General features: G+C 38.8%; 2 protein-coding genes across 2 annotated transcripts; both read left to right on the top strand.

Moving 5' to 3' along the window:
- The first annotated feature begins 252 nt into the window (after positions 1-252).
- Positions 253-8288, top strand: aknad1 (AKNA domain containing 1). Its single transcript, XM_087811823.1, is given in 20 exon segments — positions 253-448; positions 521-1509; positions 1584-1672; positions 1745-1852; positions 2510-2585; positions 2663-2722; positions 2800-2933; positions 2999-3176; positions 3576-3703; positions 3986-4126; positions 4697-4841; positions 4927-5015; positions 5557-5847; positions 5922-6083; positions 6170-6249; positions 6665-6799; positions 6841-6954; positions 7027-7141; positions 7890-8037; positions 8106-8288. Coding segments are annotated over 20 exon segments (3549 nt in total). The 3' UTR covers positions 8277-8288.
- Positions 8289-14865: 6577 nt separating this feature from the next.
- fndc7a (fibronectin type III domain containing 7a) lies at positions 14866-20420 on the top strand. Its single transcript, XM_087811822.1, has 11 exons — positions 14866-15115; positions 15271-15531; positions 16927-17184; positions 17254-17514; positions 17609-17863; positions 18376-18633; positions 18706-18963; positions 19027-19281; positions 19348-19611; positions 19710-19733; positions 20389-20420. The coding sequence occupies exons 1-11, from the start codon at positions 14866-14868 to the stop codon at positions 20418-20420; spliced, it is 2376 nt and encodes a 791-aa protein (XP_087667948.1).
- The last annotated feature ends 4022 nt before the right edge of the window (positions 20421-24442 follow it).

Here is a 24442-nt window from a genome sequence, read left to right as displayed (position 1 = left end):
AAATTATCACGAATTATAACTATGTTTAACTACTTTTGCTAATAAGAGAATACAAATTATTTGAGCGACTTATTTTTATCAATACCTGACAATAAAAGGTAGTTAGAGACCTTCAACTCCAACACTTTCAAAACAATGTTAACTTCATGACAATCTGATCTTTTATCATTTTGACAAGAGTAATGTAATTCTATCCTTCTCTCCAGGTGAGACCTGGACCAGCGAGGCTTCACCACGTTGTCACAAACGTTCATGGAAGGACATCCAGAAGAGTCTGATGAGGATATTCAGGGGGAGAGCAAGACTGTCGTGTTGTGGCAGAAGCATATTCAGCAGCGAATCTTTATTGACCTGAGTGACGATGACAGTCTCCATCTCAGCGACTTGGACCACTCCATAGATTTGCGTGTGTCCCAGTCTGAGTCGGAACCGAGCGTCAACCTCAACAGTGAGTGCAGATGATCTGCCTTTAAATTGGTCATTGTTTGTTATATTTTGTCACGTGTGTTGTCGTCTACAGTGAGTGCAGAGCTGTCGGATCTGGAGGACTCGTCTTCAGACTCCAGTGTTGAGGGGAGTCAGAGCGAGATGGTGGAACAGAGTCAGAAGAACAGTAGTGTCCTACCTGTGTCTGTCCAGAGACCCGACACTTTGCATGAGGATACGCCTGTCCATAAACATTGTGAGGACCCGGGACAGAATACAAGTGATGAGGAGCAGGAAGACCTACCGTATGATGGTCACCTCAGCGGCCTTTATTTCCAGCAGACCAGCAGTCCTGAGGGCAACAGCAGCTCGGATGGGACCATCCATCCAAGTCCAGATTTGACTCTAGAGGACAAAGATGGCGAGGTGAAATCACAAGAATCGTTGATATTATCACCAAAGGATGAAGGTGGTGTGGACGACCAGCTGCCCAACATTAGTCAGGTGTTGCTGAGACATCTTTCCAAAGAGCAGTTGTTACTACCTGGGAGGCTGCTTGAACTGGAGACTCTCCCGGACGTCTCTCTGTTGGACAGCTGGACTCCAACCCTCCACAGCGCGATACAGAGCCATCTGTCTGAGAGAAGTGGTCTAGATTTGAACCAGCACACTGACGTGACGGATGATAACCCTTCAGAGGAAGATCCTCAGATCACATCCTTACATGAGGGAACCTTGGATGACGACAAGCAGGACGTTTGTGACGAAGGGACCTGCATTCCAAGAGTACCCCTCGTGCGAACCAGATCTTTCAGTGACTTCAAGTACGGCCAAGGTCAAGTCCACTACCCACTTCCAGACTTTTCCAAAATTGCCCCCAAAGTCAAAATTCCTAAAGTTCCCAGCGGTCCGGTCAAGCCTTGTCCGCAGGTCGTCGGCAGCATGCACAGAGCCCAGTCTTCTCCTGGAATGTTGAATCTGATCAGCAGAGTGCTCGAAGACTCGGTACAGCCGACAGAGAGATCACTTATCTTCAGAGACCTGGAGAGAAAGACGGTTCCAGCTCTGGCACATCAACTGCAGGTGGATTGACCGAGTAGATATTTCAAATTCTAATGAGTAGACGAGAGTTTAACATGTATGCGACTCTTCTTCAGGCAGATTATGATGATCTACTGAGCACATATGCTGAGGCGGAACAAGTTTTACATGAGCTGAACATACAATCCAATGTAACTACCTTCACGTTGATGTTATTTAGCAACACCTTAGATGATTAATTACCAACTTTTTTAATTGTTTATCTACAGGCAACCAGAATTGTTGACCTTATAGTAGACAATGATGAAGCTGAAGGTCAATCATCTGGAAGAAATCCTCTCGGAACTTTTGCTCCTCATATTTCTGGTAAAGTCTTCAACCTGACATCTGATATCACGACATGTGCACGCTCGTCTTTAAGTTACGCAGCGGCCGTAGTGACAAGCAGTGTCGCCTAACGGTAGATCTAGTTACTCTAGATTTTCCGCTTTGCTCTTACATCATCCACTTTCAAAATTGTGATTCGAAAACGGGAAGTACAAACTACATGCAAGACAATATTAGTCTTAACAGTATCTATGTATCTAATAGGGGTATAAGAAAAAATTAAATCTATAAGCTTAAATATCGCTTTTCTTTTCAAACTGTACTTCACTTTTTATCTCTTAAAAATTTACAATTAACTGCTTTGAGTGTGAGGACGAGAGGATACATATCACTCCAAGTAGATGTTTGGCTCATATTTAGATTTCAAAACTAATAAAAACTTCATCAAGAGTCATGCAGTCTGTACGCTCTGCAACACCAGAGTCATGATCTCGTAAAATACTACAAATATATCCTTGTTTCTACAGTATCACAATATAAGGCAATATACACCCTTCGTATCTAATGCCTTACAAATGTCAAACATGGCGCAACAGTGTTTAGTTGTGATTCTGAACATGTACTAGTCCCATCACTCAATATTTCTCTCGCTCTTTTAAGGAGTCTTGAATGACCATTTCAAACTTATGCAAGATACGCAAGATTTGAACATCACTGCTGAGAACCAGCCGTCAGTCGGAGAGGAAATGACGGCAGAGCTGAGACTGATCATCAACCAGTTCATGCTAACTGTGAGTAAAGACCTACAAGGACAAAAATGTAAATCAGTACGATGACGTAAAGCTTGTATTCCTCTTTTAATACCCAGGTGGAAGAATTTAAACACAGTGTAAGCATCAAGTCATTAAGCCTGGAAGAACAGCAAATGGTTGGTTGGTTTTTCATGTCACATAAATATATATTTTTAAAATAATTATTTAAATAAAAGCGGTTGTCTTGGACCAGATGTTGAGAAACGTGAGGGAGGCTCAGGACCAACTGGAGAGGAAGTACATGAGTAAAAAAGAGGAACACAGGGCTCTGGAGATGCAGAACTACATGGGACTCGATGGAAACACCGGCACCTTTGACCTTGAAAGGTCGGCGTTTCACAGCTATTAGCCGACATGTGTCTAACATGTGTGCTCACTGATGTGCGTTGTAGGTTGTTGGAGGGAGACATATTCAGAGCAGGAATGCTTCTGGACGACATCAAGGGGATGATTGATGCACATCTGTGTGAGCAGAACTCCGAACCTCAGTCTTCTCACAAAGATCCTGACCCGTGTTTGCAAAACAATGTTTTGTTACCTCCAGCTTCAACAATACACCTCCTGCATGAGGTAATACTTCTGTGAAATTCATTTAAAAATGTAAAAGATAAGTTAGTAGGTAAGATTATTTTTAAAATGTAAATCAGACAAACTTAACCTATAGGAAAAGTGCAATGGAGTTTCAACATTGCAGTTGCACGGTTCTGACACTGGGGGGAGCCGGAAGCAATATTTATAACCTTACTTATTGCTGCTTTAACTAAGTATTAACAATTATCTTGTTGATTTCTAATGAGGCTACAAAGGAACCTGTATTTCAATTATAAAATGTAACTTTACAGAACTGTGAATAAAATACAAATAATAACTGTAATCTGCAGGAGAGCTAGAAAATGTCATCTCATAACATGTCCTACACATTTTTACTTGAACTGTGGTTCAGTAACGCTTCACTCACATTTGATTTAGGTGCACACGGACGCTGAAACAACACAATCAACCATGGAAAGGAGAGAGAGTTGTGGAGATGGTGGGACTGAACGTACAGTCAGACCATTTGAACCGGACAACATGGATAACTTGCACAGCACTCGCAGGTATTTGCAGGATGATTCTTTTATAAGAAACAATGTGTCATGAACATCCAAGTGTACTTCTTATTTGTACTGATCATCAAAGCAACATGATGGATTTACCACCAACAATCCATCATGTTGTTGTTGTTGTGTGTCTTTTAACACCTTGAGTGGAACTTGTGTGCTCAATAGAATAAGACACGTTCTAGACCTACCTAAATGCAGGTAGTGTTACGGACACTGTGTTGGTGTTGGGTTCCAGCGGGCATCGGAAAAAAAACAGCATTCGGTCTGTGTGTTTAGGTCTCGCTCTCGGGTCTCAGCGTTTGGAGTGCAGTCCTCGTCTGGAGAGGATGATGAAGAAAGGAGCTCCACCTATTCGGATGGAATTATTAGTAGTAATGTTGTCACGGATCTGAGTGGACTGCAGACACAAGCTGAAAGGTGAGCGTTGTTTGTTTGTATGGAGCTTGTTTGAGCTGCTGTCAGCCATAGCATTGTTTTAATACCTCCATCCTGTTTCCTTCTCAAAGTCGTCTAAATCATGATTGTTAGATTTCCACTGAGCTCATAATGGTTCACAGACACTATATTATTCTAAGAGGCAACTCTGGAAAATGTATTTCTTGAGTTTCATTCATTGATGATAATCTTACATAAATTATTTTTTTATTTGAACTTTTTTTTGCAATTTCACTTTGTTATTATGTGTTGTTCCTTATTTTCCATTTCCTCTTTCAAAATAGTAAACTATAGATTTTGTAACATGCTTCTATGTATATTGTTTGTATGAATACCTCATTTATGTAGACTAAAATAAATAAATAAATAGGCACGTGAAGTAATTCAACAAAAATAAATACAAAAAAACTGTTGCACTACCATCACAGCAGTGGCCTGACAATGTACTTTGTTTGATATTTTGTTAGTTAATACTATGCCTCATATTGCTGTTTAGCTCCTATATTTCTTGTTAAAAAGTCGATTTAATTGTTGTTTTCATTTTCTTCAAAGCAAACAGGAAGGTGACTTGAGCGACGATGAAGAACGTAATCCAGGAGGTTTTCCTAATCCATCTCCAAAGTTCTCCTCTTCCGACTCCAATCCAGCTTCGACCCACAAACATTTATCTCCTCCTCTTACTTCCTCTACATTCCAGGTCAGAGTAATTCCTCTTGACAACTTCATTATTCAAATATAAAACCTGTTAAATTGTGGTGATAATTCTTCTGTGAATGTTTCAGGTCGTTGTGAGCTCAGAGACCGACAGTGGGTTCGGTAGTTCTTACTTGCATCAGTCGGGGAACTTTCATTCAAGTCTCACCAGTGAAAGGTAACTTCAACAGAGACAGAACTATGAAGTTAGATCAGAATATTTAATGGTTGAATTTAGCATTTCAGTTGATGAAATTTAAAAAGAAAAATGGCAAGATTTCAATTATTTGAAATTGAAATGTTGCCGTTTTTATTATTATTATATATAATTATTATTTTTGATTCAATCATTTGTTTGTGTATAGATAGAACTTTGTAAAGTGTTAACTGAATTTTAAAAAATTATACTCAATAATTCATTTTTAATATTGTAATTAAAATAATTCAAAAATTAAATTAACTCAATTTTTTAAATCGATCAATTGTGTGACAGATCCAACTTTTTATTAAATTATAAAAAATAAAAAAATGAATTCAAGTTTTCGATAAAGTATTAAACTAATTTAATGCTTGAAAAAAAAAGAAAAAAAGTTTTAACATTTGAAATGTAAAATTCAGCCATTCAATAATCTGATGACACTGACATTCTTCCAATAAAGACTCATAAACCGAGTGGAAGGATTGTTTAAACCATTAAACCATTTAACCATTTTCGTCAGCAGGGATCAGACTGAGAATCTAAGCAGCTCGGACAGTGACTCAAACCCACAAACGACCATCCATCCTGCTGACCAGTGGACCATCACACCTCCATCGCTTCAGCCTCCCAGAGCCGCTTCAGTGGAGTTGTGGGTTCAATCCACTGAGAACGGAGCTTTGGTCAGAGACCAGGGTGACTCAGCAGGTTCTCACATCCACCGTCCTGCTCATCTCCATCAACACATGCCCGAGACCATCCTCGACACTAGCATGGAGGCCGCACAGAGAGACCGACTGTGCACCTGCAACAGGTCGGTATATGAAACGCTTCATTCAGAGAAGATCTTGTCACACCTGAAGGTAATATGACCTTGTGTTTGCTCAGTGAAGCTATCGTCGCCCTGCAGTTTGAGGTTTCCAGGCTGAAGCAGGAGCTAAAAGAAGGTCTGGTCCAGCTGCCTCAACTGGCCCAGAAAATGGACTACCTCACCTCCAAGTACAGGCAGGAGCGCAGATCCAGGACCAGGAGCCACCAGAGACCATCCAGGTAGATCGCCTGTCAATATTCACCCAAACCCTGGAATGTTTAAAAAAAGAAACACAGAGATTAGAGATGATTCTATTGTATTGTAGTTTTGGGAAGCAAAGGAGCAAACTAAGTGTCAGGATCGACGACTGGATCTCTACAGATCTGGACCACAGCAGGAGCAAAGGTACAAGATTTGAAGGATCTACTCAAATGAACGTCAAGATTTGGTTTACGGCCATACATTGATCAAATATAAAATAAATTCACAACACAACAATTTCATTGGTGTTTGGACTGTTACTGCAGTTTTATTTTCATTTCCCAGAAGTCTTTTTTTATTTTTTATTCTTACCAAAATTATAAAATAAAAGCTTTATTTTTATATATAAATGGTGTGAAAGGGTGAGGAAATAGCTTTTATGTTTCAAGTTAAATGACATTATATAAAGAAACATTCATTGACCATTATGAAACTGTTTAAAAAAAGCTTTTACTCACAGTTTTAACAGAAAATAGTTTTTACTAGAGATGCATTGTTTATATGTGAGTGGTATTAAATATTTTGACGTTTATAAATATGTTCCACTAACGTGTGGCAGATGTCGACAACGATGACGACACGGGTGGCTCGGAGACGGAGCTGCGGTTCGATACCTCACCAATAGGGGGCAGCAGAGGCAGTGTAGTTTCAGAATTTCAGCACGTCCTTCAGGAGACGTTACAGAACAGCAAAGGTAGGAAGTAGTTTGATTAAAAGCAGAGTTATCTGGTTTAGTTTAAACCACTGGAATATATTTCTTCGATGGCATTTCTTTAGAAAATGCTTTGGCGACGACAAGATTAAGGTTGAAAGGAGAGAGAAGCAACAGAGTCAGGCAGAGAATGCAAAGTGAGTCTGGATACACACACACACACACACAGAGAGAAATCTATGTAATATCTTACTCTCTGTTACTCTCAGGCAGCAACTTTAAGGACTTCAGTCCTGATGATCGATGGCCCCTGATTTCTTCCCCATCACTACAGAAGCCTCTACTTCAGGTCAACTATGGATCCTCCAGCAGTTTACCGGCCAGGTACACACACACACACACACACACACACACACACACACACACACACACACACACACACACACACACACACACACACACACACACACACACACACACGTGTGTTTTGATAACATAGAAGACAAGACTACAAGTTGTAGTTAGTTTGAACATCTGTCACATCTAATACTGTTTAAATATGACATTACATGAATCTCCCAAAAGGGGCTACGTTGAGTTGGGTTATTGCCAAATATGTTGTTGTTTTTTGAGTCTGGTATGTTTTTAAAGCACTTTTAACTCGGCTAAAAGTGAATTCTAATAACCCAAATCTCTCTTCACTCAGCCCCTTCCAAAAAAAATGTTTCTGTTTAATTATCTAAAGATTTTAACAACAAGTTATGGCTTTAATAGTTCTGTATAAATATTCAGATAATTAACAAAATACAATGTAAAATCTCTTCTACTCTGACAAATCCCGGAAAAACTGAGATAGTACTTATCCAGAATAACTTCTTTGGTGTCAATTATGTAGGAATATAAATACTTACTAAAAAAATGGAAACAAATGAGAGGAAGACAGTTTTAAGTAAGCCCAATCCTCAAAATAGGTCCCTCATTATGTTAAAAAAAATGATGAATAATGCCTGAACAAAATCAAAAGCGAGGTAAAGTATATTGCAGTATAAGGCATCTATAATAACCCATGTCTCCAAAAATGACATACGGTCACCCTATGAAAGCCCCAATAACAATCTTCTATGTAATACAGCTACAAATACCGTGAAGCACCTGTACAGTCGCTGCGCCACCACATCAAACGTCCCACCCAGTCAGACTCTGCTCTCTTACCGAGTGACGTCTACTTCCTGCGGACGCCATCACCAGCACCAAAGACCGGCCGGAGGAGAGACGACAAGGTGGGACCGATCATTTAAAAGAAACTCTTTCTGTACGAACAAGTAGCTGCAACTCCTTAACTGTCCAGGAGGAGGCCATGAACAGGAGTCTGGACCAGGCCATCGAGGTGGCTCGCAGCATGAGGAGGACCACGGACCGGATGGCACGAACCCTCTCGGCCGATCTGGCCAGAGCTGAGCACAGAGGGAAGCTACGCAACAATCAGCCACCAGGAGGCGGAAGACACCAGGCTTCATAAGAGCTGGAGCGACTTAACCTGCAACAACATTTCTACCTTGGGTTACATTTTGCACATATGATCTGGATATACAGTGAAATAATAGTAAATAGTGTTTTTGTGTCTGTTGTAAATGTTGTAAAATAAAATATATTCTGTAAATTATTTATAAGGTTGCTGTTTGCTGCAAGGTTATAAATGTGAAAAAACGTTTTCATGTTCCCAACATACAGTCATACAACACAAACATACAACACAAATATTACAAAACAAGGCGGTCCAAAGTGGAAGTACATGAAAACATTCAGTGGTAGAATTAAAACTTTCAATTCTTACTTTCAGAGCTATTCATGGTCAGGCTCGTCCTTACTACTTACTTATGTTGAAACATATAACTTTTTGAATAAATTGATTCAATCATTTTTATAATTTATAAAGGAAGGATTTTTTTTTTTTAATTATTAATGTAGTTAACTATTCAAACAATAATCTGTTTTTTCACCCTTATAGTTTTATATTCTAATTAACAAATTCTAATTTATTTTATTATCTTATTCATAGTCTTTTGAATTCAATATAGAAATGTTAGTATAAAAGTGCCAACATTTTTTTTTATTGAATTTAAAAAGGCTATGAATTTAAATGTGTAATATTTTAATTCCAATAGTTAAAAAATAAAATGTCTAAATTGAATATAAATGTTGTTCTATTCATAGCCTTTTAAATACAAATCAACAATTGGCTACGATAGTTAAACAATTGATTCATTGTGAAAATATATGACTTTTACAATACAATAACCGAAATCAAAAACTAAATAAAACTTTCAATATAAAAGAAAATAATTTGTCGCTTAGAACAAAAAGAACAATTAAATTAAATTAAATTTCAACATTTAAACGTTAAACTCAACAATTCAATATTCCACTGATGGCACTGATATACTTCCATTGTATTTGACCTTTATTTTGAGGACATGATTTACCTGCAGATGACGCAATTAACAAACACTTTCTGCATGTCATGGGACCGCGTGTGAGAAGTTATAGTGAAATCAAATAGGTCAGATTGGTAGCGGTAACGTTTTGGGAAAATCCCTTTCTTCCTTTACTTTGAATGAGTATCAGCTTTTGAGCTTATAGCAAAGATCCTCACCTGACGCCTCTGAGATGCCTCCTCCAGGCCGGCGGTGACCGTCCCAGTGTCTTCTTACGCACTGTTGCAAACATTTATGGTCGTGAAGCCATCATCCGCCGATGCTGTGCTGCTGGGCGAGTGTCAAGTGTCCCTGTTGTCAAAGCAAGTTTCATGAGAGAAGATGTACAAACAACATTCCTCCACCGTATTGTTGTCACTCACCTGCGGGACATCGAGACTGACCAGAGTGCGGCAGCAGAATATGTGTTCTTGGATAATATTTACCGCCATTAGGTAACAGTTGGTTTTTATCTGTTTGTTAAGCAGAAAATAACATATTTATTTGACAGATTTCAAACTTTATAATAGAACATGTTGATTAAATGACAAAAAGAAACGGATGAATACATTTTGTTGATTACCATCTGGATCCAGGGGTCTTTTGAGGAAGTGAGTCTCAAAGCACAACGCTGCCCTGCGCTGCATTCAGGATATATATGAAAAAATCCCCTTAAATTCTTAATTTCATAATTCCAATCAATAAAACAGCTGCCATAGGACTATGGTTGATTCATAGTGTTTTTGTTCATTAAAAACTGTTATGTTTTTCATCGTCGCTCAAACTCGTGGCACGATGTCACCAACACAAATCCAAAATTTGCTTTAAATGCCCAACTTGGTGGTTGTCTGTGCTCGCTGTGTGCATTTTCCAATATTTAGTTTTTCAATCAGTATTTTCCTTATTATAAATTATACAACGTGCTCTTATAGCACCTACTGTCTATTTGAAACGAATGTGTGCTTTGTGTACTACCAGAAGTACTTGTGTCTGAGGCAATTATTGCCACCACGTTTCTTAAAATAGGTAGAAGAAAAAACGTACGGATATAATTATGCAACTTTGAAATATATCAATACACGTCTTAGACCGATATTTATCAAGCAATGGAATGTTCTATTATACATTATGTTTTTAGTTTTTCGTGTTTCTGTTTAGCAGGTTCATTTAATAATTCATTAGAACATTTTGGGATACAAATGTGACAAAACAGTCACATGTCAAATGTGATGCTCCACGAGTCTTTCTCCTCTCTTTGTTCTCTCTTCCCTCGACAGGTGGCGCTGCTGCGACTCACGCTCACCTGCTACTTGTCTGAGTCTGTATTTACTGTCATGACTTGAGTGTTCACCACACAAGCTTCTCTTGGCTTCACATTTTGTGCTTTAGTTTTAGTTGTGCTAATTAAATGTATTATAAATGACATGTTTTAGTACATTCATATATTTACATATAATTATTAAGCATAATAATATGTAGGGGCTCGTCATTTCTCATCGTATTATATATACAGTATATAACCTTGATCATTGTTTCAATATTTGTCACCTAGTGCAAGATATCAGTGCATTCTTCTTTTTGGTAGGAGGTTTGTTTGTATTTTAAACTTGAAACTAAAAAAAAAAAACTTTTAAAACATTGACATACCTTGAAGCATGAATGACACACTGTGGAGCACGTCTGGAGCAGTGGTACCAACTCTTTTAGCACTGCTAACTGGTTACGGACCAGCCTACAGACAAAAACAAAATAAATAATAAGTAAAACTGCTCAACCTGCAAAAAACAAATATGAATTGCATAAAAACACATCTCAGTATGAGATGAGGAGACCCACACCTCCTCATCTCATTGATCTCTACTTTACTTGTGTCTTTGGTAAACTTTACATGTCAAGAGTCAAAAGCTCATAAGACTTTGGAGAAATCCTGCCTTTTTTCAAACTAAATGATCTTCCAGTCAGTTAATAATCAATCATAATCAATACGACAATAATTACATTTTATATTTTCTCTTCCTGTGCGGCCCAGTATCAAACGCCTTCCAAAGGACATGAAACCTGCTCATCTTAACCCTTGTATGTCTCTGGGTCAAGATGAACGATCTCCCTGTCTTCCAGAAATACATATGCAGCGGTGGAGGTCGTTCATCTTGACCCAGAAGACAACACAAGGGATACTACAGGCACATTTGTTTTTGGTAACTGTCATCTTGACCCAGAGGCCTTAAAGGGTTCAATAAAAACAACACATCATTTTTTCAGTGACCAAAAAATAACTGGATCTCCTTTTTGTCACAACTGTGTCAAAATTTCAACGTGATCAGCTGTGAAGCTCACAGCAATAACCCAGTGATAGTCGGCTCGACAAACCACGCAGAGACAATCAGAATCTTCACTTTGATATCAAATGACTTAACATATTGTAAGTACAAGAAACAAAATAATGATACCAATAGCTACTAGGCCCCTTACTCAAACTTTTACGCCAATAACTACTAAAATAAGAACACAAAACCATTAACATCATAACGTCACTGTTACCTTAGGTTTATAGTAAAGCTTCTTTTTCACAGAAATAAAGACATTGATGGATCCTATGTAGAGGAAATAGTTTCAAAGAAGTGAAGAGTTGGACAGATCTGACTTAACTGATCTTTGTGAAACATGTGTGAGACAATCTTGTGTTTTTTCTGGTGAACTACAGGAGAAGTCTGACTGCTCTGTGCAACCTCTCGCAGATCAACACTTCACATACAGAATTATACCAGATAAGTTATGACGTTATTCTTTCCTTTAAATGTAGGGGCTCGCAAGTTTACCTTACAGTAAGACATAGAGTTCAAATAGTAAAAATAACATAAATAAATAATAAATATAAATAATAATCATAATAAAAACAATAAAAAATAATAACAATAATATTACAATAAAACCCAAATAAAATACCACAACAATAATAAATAAAGTAACGGTAAATTTAGCGACAACAATAAAAACTAGTACCTGTCTCAGCTGTTCATGTTCAAATACATTTATATTATTATTATTATATCTCATCACAACCACTGGCCTGTATGTTTATGCTTCACACGAGCCATGAAACCCTTTCATCCTTTCTAGCTATTGTCTTCTGATCACATGGACCCTCCTCTGACCTTGTTACCTTTGACGTGGACCACTTAAATCGGATCCCTGTTGACCCAATAAGAGCGAAATAGTTTTGTTTAATAAGGTCACAACATCAGGATAATGGTTTAATGTTTTATCGATGTCTTTAAAGAGCATTAATAAAATTACTACTTTGGATCAATGATCCATGCTATCAAATTAGCAAATAATCTTTAAAACCAAAAGTGGGTCAATAGACATGTTTGCTTGAGCTTCACAGACACAGTAACAGGAGATCGTTGCTGTTCACTCTCCTCCTATGTCTCTTTGAACTCATGGAACAAAAAGCAGTTGGTCCTCTGGGACAGTTAGATCTTCTGCATGATGTATAGAGGACGTAGAAAATGGACCGCGGGGGGATTCACAGAAATGCACGTGTCTCTCTGAGATTTTGTGATGCAACCATGTGACTGTCAACATGTACATGTATGTTAGTCTCTTTGTCATGATGTAACAAATCCTTGGTTGTATTGGAAAACTTTCATTTTGTTATGGTATTAGTGTTAAAGATAACAAAAAAAACATTAACACAACATTAATTCACTTTGAACATAGGGTCTAAATGTTCTGCAAATTGTTTTGAGTAGATTTATCCCATAATAAATAATATGCATATATATATATATATATATATATATATATATATATATACACATTCATTTTTGAATAGTTAATCTAAATGTAAATATTAATTATGATATTGCATTTATTGTAACACATACAACTAATATTTTATTTTAAAATAGGTCATTCATGTTTTTACAGACCAAATTGACAAACTCAACAATGAATCCATTTTCTATGCTTTTTTTTTTAATAATATTGATATGAAGACCAATTGAGGAACGGCCTCTTCAATCTTCCCGAGTGGTTTTAGTTAAGAAGAAAGTTGGGCCTCTTTGCTCCAGCTGCTGCCCCTGCAACCCAACCTCCTTATATAACTTGATTCTTTCTGCCTACTTCTGTTAGATTATTTAATTCAAAAAAATCTTTAAGTCATTGCTAATAACTCCCTCCCCCCACCTTTGTACTTATGTAGTTGTTGATACATTTTTAGTGTATAACTTTTTATGTTTATTATTATTATTTGTGTATTGTTTTTTGTTGTATTATTATTGTATCATTTTATGTTTTATTATTATTACTGTATATCTGAATATAATGTGTACGTATGTAAATATTTTTTCAACTGCATTTACTAAATTTTCCAAATATGAGAAGGTAAAGGTAAAGAGTAAAGGTGTATCAATCAAAATCATCCAATAAGTGGTAGATGATGGACGGACCCTTAAAGATACGTTTTCCATTTACTTCTTAAATAAATTGAAGTGATACTCAGTCAGAATGTACATTGTTCAGGTAAAATATTCCTAGTAAGCTGTGCCTTCAGTCATTTAAGATTTCCACAGTGATTTCTATTGTTTGACAAATTGAGGACATGTTGCCTGAAAAGAGGTTTCATCTTTCACAATACGTCAAAGAGGCGTAATCTGATTACTGTTTACACAGTTAAACAAGTTGTATCTGGACATACCTCATAAAAACGAGGTTATTACAGGTGCTGCAGTGCATTAAGTGAGTGATTCACTGGTAATAATCATAAAATGAAGATGTAAAATAATTGTGTAAATATAATATATTTCCATCAGCATCTCTTGGAAAGGTGAGCTTCCTCCTCTCGCTCCGATTGGACACCTAAGCCCCCTGAGGGGAGGAGTCTCGGCCGCTGGGCTCTTTGGTATTTTTCTCCTGAAACAATTACAGACCTGTCGGCTCATTAGGGAGAGCGAAAGAAGCGAACAAAGAACTAGACAGCGAAGGAGTCGGTTTAAAATCCTCGGACAATTTTTCCTCAAGTCGTCTGAGCGACAGCATCCCGTCTCCGGGGCTAGTGGAGGATCGATGGGAGCCGTAAATATGTTTCCACTTTTGTTTTTGCTGAGCCTGACTCCGGTAAGAGATCATCCTCTTGATTTATAAATTACACTCTACAGGAAATGCACTTTTATTTATCTGACCACCAGCTATGTGGCGATTGTTAATATCTACTTTGAAGACTAAAGAATTTTGAAGACACAGAGTCTTTTGAGTGCTTTCACCAAGTGTATGCAGCGTGCCCAACTCTAGCTCAATAGACAAATTCATTCCGACCTGAAAGAAATACCTGCTCAGAGCCAAGTTGCAATCTGTGTTGAGTGAAGGTAATGTGCCGTCTGCTGCCGGTAATGAAAATGATACTGGTGATTATTTGCTTCCGGAATACTTTTATCCTTCCACCCTTTAGGTTGGCTGTAAGTTTAAAATGTTTTAAACTAAAAAAAATGTCTTTATTGTTTCAGATGTGCACGGGTGATCATGGTAAATACATTTAGTTTGTTTACCATGATAAGATGCATAAAAATGTTGAAGAGATGAATACATATCTGACACGATAGTTTGGTCCTGATTTTCTCTCAAGACATCAGCATGTCGGTGTTTACGGTCACTTCTCAAAGCATGACGGCGCAGTGGAGCGACTACGCCGGCGCCGACTCCTACAGGATCACCGCCATACCCAAGAACTACCCGGAGTCTTCGGTCTTCGCCCAGTACAGCGGTCAGACGGTGATGGGCTCGCTCAACTCGCTGTCACCAAACACGGTGTACACCGTCCGGATAGAAGCCATGGACAACGGTCTGAACGTCCTGAGCAGTGATGAGACGGAACACACAACAGGTCAGTCACACCAGTGAAAACGGTTGACCATTGGACGTCTCTCTAAAGCGAGGCAACTGCACTTAGTCCAATCTACTCTTTGGGTAACCATTAGCGGGTCAGTCAAGATCATTTGTTTAAAGATAATGATGTAATTAACATCGTGTTCCCCTTAGCCCCTGAGGTCCCCGATATCGTGGACGCCTACTCCAAGCACAGCGATAGCATCACCGTGGAGTTTGGGGAGGTTTCCGGGGCAACCGGCTACATCCTGAGGGCAGAGTCGGACGATCTGGACTTCTTCTCCGAGACCGTGGTGAGCGGTTCGCCGGGAACCATCGTGGACCTGCAGCCGTACACAGAATACAGACTCAGCGTCATGTCGGTCAACGCAGGGGGGCGCTGCCAACCTTCCAACTACGTCGACGCCAAGACGGGTAAAGAAACGAGTGTCATTCGCCATCTCCGATCAAACAAATTGACATTTAAAAAATATATAATTTCCATCGTCAACTGTAGATTTACTGCCGAGAAGCAGCTTCTCTGTTGTTTCTGGAGGACAATAGCGTCTTATCTCCGCCGGTCATAACAGTTTGTCATTTCACTGCCTTTTGTCGACAACACTTCTCTTTGAGACTCACGCAGGAGGGTGGAAACTGTATCCATCTCTCCGCAACATTCTGCATTTATATTATGAAAGCAGACACCTTGAGAACTGGGCGGACTTTTTCCCAGAGGAGAAGTGATGAAATATAATATGCATGCCATCTATGTCATTACAGCTCTTACTAAACAAAAATATTATTGTCCACGATTAAACTAGTCATTATTTATTCTTTAAATCATCCCTAAATTGTGTATGTATTTATATTTATTTCATATGTGAAAAAAAAAGATTATAGAGAATCAATTGCTCCAATGTGTAATGAGTCTGCCATGACCTTATCATTGACCTCATGGCCGAGAGGGTCAGTGTCAGTCATAATGTGGCCGTATATACATATTTTATATGTATATAAAATTTCTTCCCCTAAAGGGTATCGACCATCTCATCGATGGATAAATGTAAACACTCACCATTTCACTAAGCTCTCATTAATAATGATTTACACTATATCATTTGGACAAATAATGATAATAATAATTGGACAAGAAATTACTCTTTTAAATCTCACCTTAAAACAGTAATAATAATTTATTGTTTTGAACAGACTTTCAATTCAATTCAATTTAAAAAGTATCCAAATACACTTTTTTGTAAGACTATATTGGGGAAAAAAGAAAAACAGATCCCAGCAACTTAACAATGGCAGCTCGACAGTGGCGAGGAAAAAGTTCCTTTTAGAAGGCAGAAACCTTGAACAGAACCAAACGAGACCAGGTCGTTGAGGGAGGATTTTGGGGGGTAGACAGATGGATGGAGGAAAGAGTGAGGGAGGATACAGTGAGATAAAAAAGGGAGAGGATAGAATAGGGAAGCCAGGCCAGGGAGAGAGACGTGATCAGATGCAGCTCTAGTCATTTACATTCTGATGTATTTGATTCCAAAGTTTTGCCTGCAACCTTTAGTTTCAAAGCAGGACTGAATATTGCTGTAATGCATCAACATATAAAGGGCTATACATAGTAATGTAAGTTAAAACATCAAAAAACAGTATTATACCATGAACCAGACCAACCAATGTCCACTTCAAGTAGTTTTTTCTGCATAAAAAGACTAAGACATTTAAAAAAAAAAAAGGTATTAAAGCAGGATTATTCTGATTTAATCGTATCATTTGTCAACCCGTATGATAAACATCGAAACACTTGCCAATGTCTTTATATTTTAGTTGTAATGGCACCGAATCTGGAATCCATTTCTCCTGACAACGCCACCATCACTGTCGCTTGGATCCCCGTCGACAACGCCGTCCTCTACACGCTGTGCATCATCCAAGAAGGTTCCAGCTCCCGCCTCAAGCTCAACACCACCACCAACAACATAACCTTCGACGACCTTCAGGCGGGGATGACCTACTGCATAAAAGGGAACGCTTGGGATGAGGAAGGTCGCGCCGGGGACGACCTAACCGTCTGCCAGATCACACGTAAAAACAAAAGGGTTATCCTGAAATGACTCAGCAAAAGATCTTGCTGATTCCATCTTTGATTTCCAGGCCCACCGACCCCAGACGTCCTCCATGTGATGGTGACTCAGAGTCGAACCTCCGTTACGCAGAGCATCACCGTGTACTGGTTGTCAGTGCATGGTGCCGAAGCCTATTTAGCCGAGGCCACGTCCAGTGAAAACTGCACCGCTACCATCAGTAACTTTTGTTTCATCAACGCCGACTGTGGTCAGAGCAGCTCCGTGAGGGTCTTCGCCATCAACTCGGCCGGATCGAGCGATCCTTCGGAACCTAAACCCTACAAAACGTGTACGTACAAACTTCATCCTTTCATGACTGAATCAATAGTGTCAATGGAAGACACCTCAGCCTGACCTCTGATGATTGTCGTCTCTCCCACAAGATCCATGTCCGCCTCAAAACATCTCGTTGGAGGAACCGGAGGTGGGCAACTGCTCGGTCACGTGGTCGGAGGTGGCCCTCGTGGACTACTACGTGGTCTACATCAAGAGGGACGACGGACCCGAGGAGACGTGCAACACGACCGGCGCCATCTGCTACTTCAACTGCAAGTGCGGCTACACCTTCCTCACCACCGTCCTCGCCTACAACGACGCCGGCTCCAGCCCTTACGCCAACGTCCAAAACTACACCACAAGTAAGACGACCGAGAGACATCGCGAGCCACACAAAGGAAACGGTGTCGTCTGTGTATGATGCCTTTAAGCTTTAGTTATAAATATCTAAGAAATATGAGGTGGATATCTTGACTGTGGCTACTTCTAAAACAAGGTGAGTTACGATGTTATTATTATTCAAGGTTACAATAAAAAGTAAGGTCACATCTTTATAAAAAAAATTAACAATATGGTTAATTTATTTCTGAATACTAAGATTGATTGGGGGGGTTTTATCAAGGGGGGTGTGGTTACCTTTTGGCGTTTTGGCCACTGTTTCTCTACACCGAGACGTGTTCTCCTCTAACACCGTATTGTTGTCCATATAAAAGACAAGACACTGACGTTATCAATGTAACAAAAACAATACTTTTATTTTGAGTCTCAGACGGATAAATCATACTAGTCACTGATGGATAATAGGATCGCTTTGAGGAAGGGAGTGAGATGTCTGAAACATGTCTGACGAGCCTCCGTTTTTTTGCTTCTGCAGTTCCCTGTTGCCCGAAGGACGTGGAGGGGAAACTGGTCTCCACCGAGACCCTGGAGATCATGTGGTCGCCGGTCAAAGGGGCGGAACTGTACGAGACGACGGCCGCGGAGAGCCACGAGGTGATCCGCTGCAACGACACGGCGCCGGTGTGCGCGCTCTCGGATCTCGCCTGCAACACCGTCTACTCCGTGGTGGTCACGCCGTGCAGCGAGTTCGGCGGATGCAACCGGACTTGCAAGCCGCACACGCACGAGACAGGTGTGAATCTGTCGCTTTATGACATATCAAAAATCAAAAAAATCAACATAATGACCGGTTTCCGTCCACCAGCTCCGTGTGCTCCGGAGATCCAAGACATGACGCAGTACAATGAATCTAGGTACACCGTAAGGTTCTCCACGCCAAACCACGCCAACACCAGCTACACCATCACGGCGACAGGGAGCTACGACATGCACAACTGCCACGCCAAGAACGGTTCTTGTGAGCTCACCAATTTGCCCTGCGGGTCAATATACGAGGTGGAAGCTGTGGCGGCCACTTCTGTCGGCCGCAGTCTGCCGGGATATAGTAAAACTTTGGAGACAGGTATGAGGTCCGGAGAAAACTGTTGCGAAAGAGATTCTGAGAGTCTCCTTTTCCCACCACAAGGTCCTTGCTGTCCGGCGTCGATCAACGTGAGTCAAGTCACTCAGGCCATGACCAACGTGACCTGGACCCCGGGGGACGGCGCTCGCTCCTACATCACCACGCTGGCGTCGTCTCGCGGACACGCCAAGTGCCACACTCTGGACAACCACTGCCTGATGGGTTGCATCACCTGCGGCACCAACTACAGCGTGGCGGTGGAAGCCATAAGTCGCACGGGACACAAATCCGTGTGCCACCAAAAAGGATTCTCATCACGTAAATATCAAGAAATATTTCAAAAAACGATTAATTTAAACCGCTTCATGATTTGTGTCCTCACAGGCGCCTGCTGTCCCACCAACATCAAACTGACGCGCACGCTCAACAACATCCTGAGGGTGCAGTGGCGCTCTCTCGGCCTGCAGGTGCAGAACCACACGGTGCAGCTGTACGGGACAGGAGGCAACTACACGTGCGCGGCGTCGGCCGGCCGCAAATACTGCGACATCCAGGAGACCATCTGCGGCGACGTGTACAAGGTGGTGGCGGCGCCGGTCGGTCAGGACGGCGTAAAAGTCGATTTCTGTCGCCTCAAAAGTTTCGCGGGTGGGTGTGGAACCAAGATTTTTATTTAAACTGCTGGCCAAGTTATTGCCGTTTCTGCAATTGTGGTGATAATACTTCTTTTTCTCCTCCATTTACAGTTCCATGTCCCGGAAGTAGTGCAGGTAAGCCGTTTTTTTTAATGTCCATTCAATCATATTTTATAAGTTTTCCATCACAAATATAAAATAATATCTTTAAAACTAACTTTAGTTTCTGTTGCATTAAAAAATAAACGAAATATTTATTATCAAATTATAATTTAGTTTGTTAAAATATTATTAATAACCACATTTGATCAATAGAAAACCAATCTTTGTTCTCATAACAATATATATGAATGTAATAATAAACATTAAAGCTTCAAATGTTGTATTTTTTTTGTATCTAATGGGCAAAGACATAATTCATTAATTTCACTAAACAGATTGATTCTATATTTCTATTCTGATCAAATCTACTGAATCTAACATGTTTCTCTACAATATTGTTCACTTTTATCTTTTAATTCTCTAATCAATTGAAAAAGATACAACTTCAATTTGTAAAATCTAAAAAGTGAAATCTCTAGAAATGTGTTTAAATTAAATCGATTTAAAATGTAAATTGATAAAAGTTTTTAACTTATCGTGATCGTTAGAAACATTGTTCTTTAAAAATGTCAGACAACAAATATTTTGAAACATATTGGTCAATTAAAATTAAATGTATTTGTTGAGTAATTGTCTCCTGAATAAAAGCAAATATATTTAATTTTTCTGTTGTTGCCCGTCTCTGCAGTGATCGTTCGTGGAAGAAGAAGCTTACGTTAATACGGTGAGTTTATTTCCTACTATAGACCAGATGTGTCATGTGCGACATTATGTAACCACACTTGACCTTTGATCAAAAGTTCGACACTTGCATGCCTACGATGCTGCTCACAGCGTAACAAACATGACTGTGTAGGAAAAAAAAAGGTATAGAAAAGCATGACTCACACATCATGACGAGCATGTAGACGAGTGTGAGACGTAAGATGATCACGAACATGCATGTGAAACTGTACACAATAAGATGATGCTTGTTGACGCTCAAAAGCTAATACCTGTATTTTTCCATCAGTACAGGTGGATTACAAAGAACAACTGAGCCACGATCCCCTCCAGCTTCTCTAGAATATCGTTTACAACACTGATGACAGATGTGCACCAGAAGAAAGGAAAGCTTCATGGATTGAATTGAGCTGATCATTTTCAGATCCAGCTTCTAAACAACAATTTTGCACAAGATTAAAAAATAGAATATATAAAGTTTTATATACAAATAGATTCAAGAGCTCCCATGAGAACCCTTATATATTCTATCAAATGTGTCACGAGGCCGAGAGGCTGGTAATGGTAATATTGGCTTTATAATAATTTAAAGTTTATTTAAAATAATGTTTTTCTCCCAAAATGTATGTTTATTTCAGAAAACAGGCCGTTCTGCAACAAGCCTCGGTTAACTAACTATCAACCAATTGTCTTAAATGGGTAAAAAGGTCATCTCCAGTAAAATATTGCATGTATAGAATGGTGCTAAGCATAAATAAAATAGAAATACAGTGCCTAAGCCTTCTTCCAAGCCTTGTAGAATTCACTAATAGAATCTGGAATCCTCCTAGGACAGATTGGAGTTCCAATATTCAGATCCCAGTTCAGTAGTAGTACAGATTGGAATTCCAATATCTACTAGTAGGATTCCAGATCCTACTGGATTCTAATCTGTATTCTGACATATTTATTTTATAGAAATACTGAGAGATTAATACTGACCATAACGTATCCTTTTAGGTAAAGGAGCCAAAACATTATGTCCCCCAGCCACGGTTTGTTCTAAGCAGTCAAAATGTGAAACTTCAGTTCAATGCTATATAGTATCAAACGAAAGAATTGTAGGACTTCTCCAAATAGAAGGCCTCCACAAGAACTTGCACATCGATGTTGACCTCTGAAATATCGTACTCAAGCGGAGTCCACCTGCAGTCACACATCGCAAGTCATGTGGAAGAAATGTCTGATCAGATTCCTAAAGTCACGTTGAATGTTTCGCTCACTATGTGGATTTGTCCCAATGACGGGTGAACAACAATAAAACTATTTTTCAAAGTCTTTGCTGTCAATCATTTTGTGTGGACCCGCCTTCTGATTCAAAACCAGACCGACAAGAAACAAATTAGGTCTCTGGACACAATTGCTATGGAATACATATATAGGCTAACTTGAGCTGACACCTTAAGTTGTGCAACTGGTCCGGGAATCTCTGGCCTACTTTCCCACACTCCTGTGACATAGTTCTGGACATAAAGGTACTGCAACCATAAATGACTGAATAGTGGTTGGACCCAATTGTGAGCCTATCGAGTTTGACACAACAAACACACAGATTTTAATTATTTAAGGGAAAATTCTCCTTGATTGGTTCAATTTAAAAAAGAAAAGAAAACACTAGTGAAGATAATTTATTTGACAAATAATCAAAACTAAATTGTGTAACAATGTCATATTTACGAAGAGTTAAATATTTACTTTATTTGTAATTATAGAGGAACAAGAATAAGACGAGGACAAGAAGTTGAAAATAAAAAGAGCTACTTTTAAATTTTTAAACATAGCTGTGCCATGTTGTAGTCCAACCCTATACATTTATCATCATATGGCAAGTTACATTGACACAATTCAATGAAACTATTCATCCAACACTGTAACACAATTATAATTCAAATGACTAGTCAAACTATTGATAAAGTGTTCTTAAAATAAGAAGGTTAAGTAAACAACTTTTTAAAACATAAATAAATACATTTGGGATCATTTCCAAGTATGTCAAACATAAACAGTGTTAAGTAAGTAAGTAAGTAAGTAATTTTTATTTGTATAGCGCTTTTCCAGACCAGGGTCACAAAGCGCTTAAATAATCAAAACAATATTCAATAAAGTATATACTTTAAAGGTCAAGATAAAACTGATAACACAACAGGAGTTCCAGAAAATCAAGGAACCCTGAACAAATAAAAACGTCTTAAGATGTTTCTTAAAGGAGTCAGTAGATCCATCAAGCATTTAATTTAATTTAATTCAATAGACATTTAGCTGGATACATTTAGTTGTTTGCACGGCTCATTCCAATAGTCGCAACACAGAAACACACAAACTGTTGTTTTTTTTGCTAGCATTACACAATCCTCCTAAAGACCTTTCAAAGTATCTCATTTGAAATCATTTTTTTGTTCATCCTGAGCTCACAAAAAAGATTAAATTTAAATTACTAAATATTCCCAAATCGACATCCCACAAAGAGTTAATAGCGGAACTGAGATGACAGAACGTGTCTCTATTCAAGTAGTTTGACTCCTGCATGAGGCAGGAACACGCTCAGGTGTTTCATGATCTGAGGGCGGAGAAGAGGAAACAACCTGAGCTCTCTGAGGGACACGAGGTGCAGATCTTTTGTCAACCGCCATGACTTCTCATCCTGAACCCAGCTCACGTTCACTCATGCAGCCACGAGCAGCTCTGAGAGAGACCTAATCCCAATACTTCCCCATGTGATGTCCAGAAAAAAAGACAGTAACTTGATGCTTTAACTGCTAAGAGATCCCTCGATGATAACTGAGTGGCTACTTGTTTCCTGCAATAATTAGTTTGTTGTAAAAGTATTAAAATGTGTCACAATAAGTAAAGAAAAATACAAAAATAAATGTTTAAATGTGATAATTGTGAGAGAACCATTAAGCAGAGTGGATTTAATTTATAATGATGTTATTTACAGCCGTTTACTTTTTACCAGTTATTTACATTTACATTAAACATAAAAACAACATATTTGAGACAACCTTCTTTAATTACTCAACAACAAAAAATGATATTACACTTAATCTGTAACAACAATCATTAAAAATAATTGTCAATTTATTAATTTCCAAAAACATACATGAAGAAAACTTTGTGAGGAATACAACACGTTTGAATTACTTTTATTTAACTACAGAATGTGATCAAAATGAAAGTCAACATATTTAACTTTATCAGCCAATAATACCATCATAATAGCAGTAGAATTGAAAAACATAAAATAATAAAATGGATTAAAATACTTATTTGGACACATACTCACTTAGGTGAATTACTACATTTAAATGAATCTATATTAACTATGATAAATTGTAGGTTATTAAATAAAATAAAGTTTGTATATACATGCAAAATATGGATTTCTACGAATGTTGCTATTGTTGATTCCGGTTATTAGATAAATAGCTGCTCTTTATTCTATTATTGCAAGACATTCAGGGAATTTTTTTTTCCATTTCACAAGGAACCAGGAAGAAGGATGATGAATAGAAACTTCAGTTGGAATTCCAAACAAAAGAGTTCATATTATGTTACAGCAAGAACGTCTTGTTTGTGTAATGGGAAGCCAAAATAATTGATGACAACGTTTTGGTCAATTTGTCATTATTCCTGTACGATCCACATCCCAGTACCAGCGATGGGACGGGGTTTTAAAATATAAAAGGTTAAATAAGGTGGAGCTTTTATGAAAAGTTTTTTTTTTCCAAGATAGGAGGAATTGGGAATATGATGATGGGGGCCGAGAGAGTCCCCACCTCCGCCTCTAAACAATCGACATACTCCGTTTCCTTCTCATGATGACTGTGAGCCCACAGGCATGTACCTGTCCTCGTTTAGGACGCCCTGATTGGTTCCCATGAGGCTGATCTATAGAAGCCAGCCTGGGAAGATTCCAGATGAGCTACAGTTGACTAAAACCCCGAATGGATGTAACATACCGAACTTTATATTGGATAAAA

Source organism: Callionymus lyra, chromosome 16 (genome assembly GCF_982586985.1).
Source record: "Callionymus lyra chromosome 16, fCalLyr1.hap1.1, whole genome shotgun sequence".
Taxonomy (NCBI): domain Eukaryota; kingdom Metazoa; phylum Chordata; class Actinopteri; order Syngnathiformes; family Callionymidae; genus Callionymus; species Callionymus lyra.
This window is presented reverse-complemented; position numbering and strand designations above follow the sequence as displayed.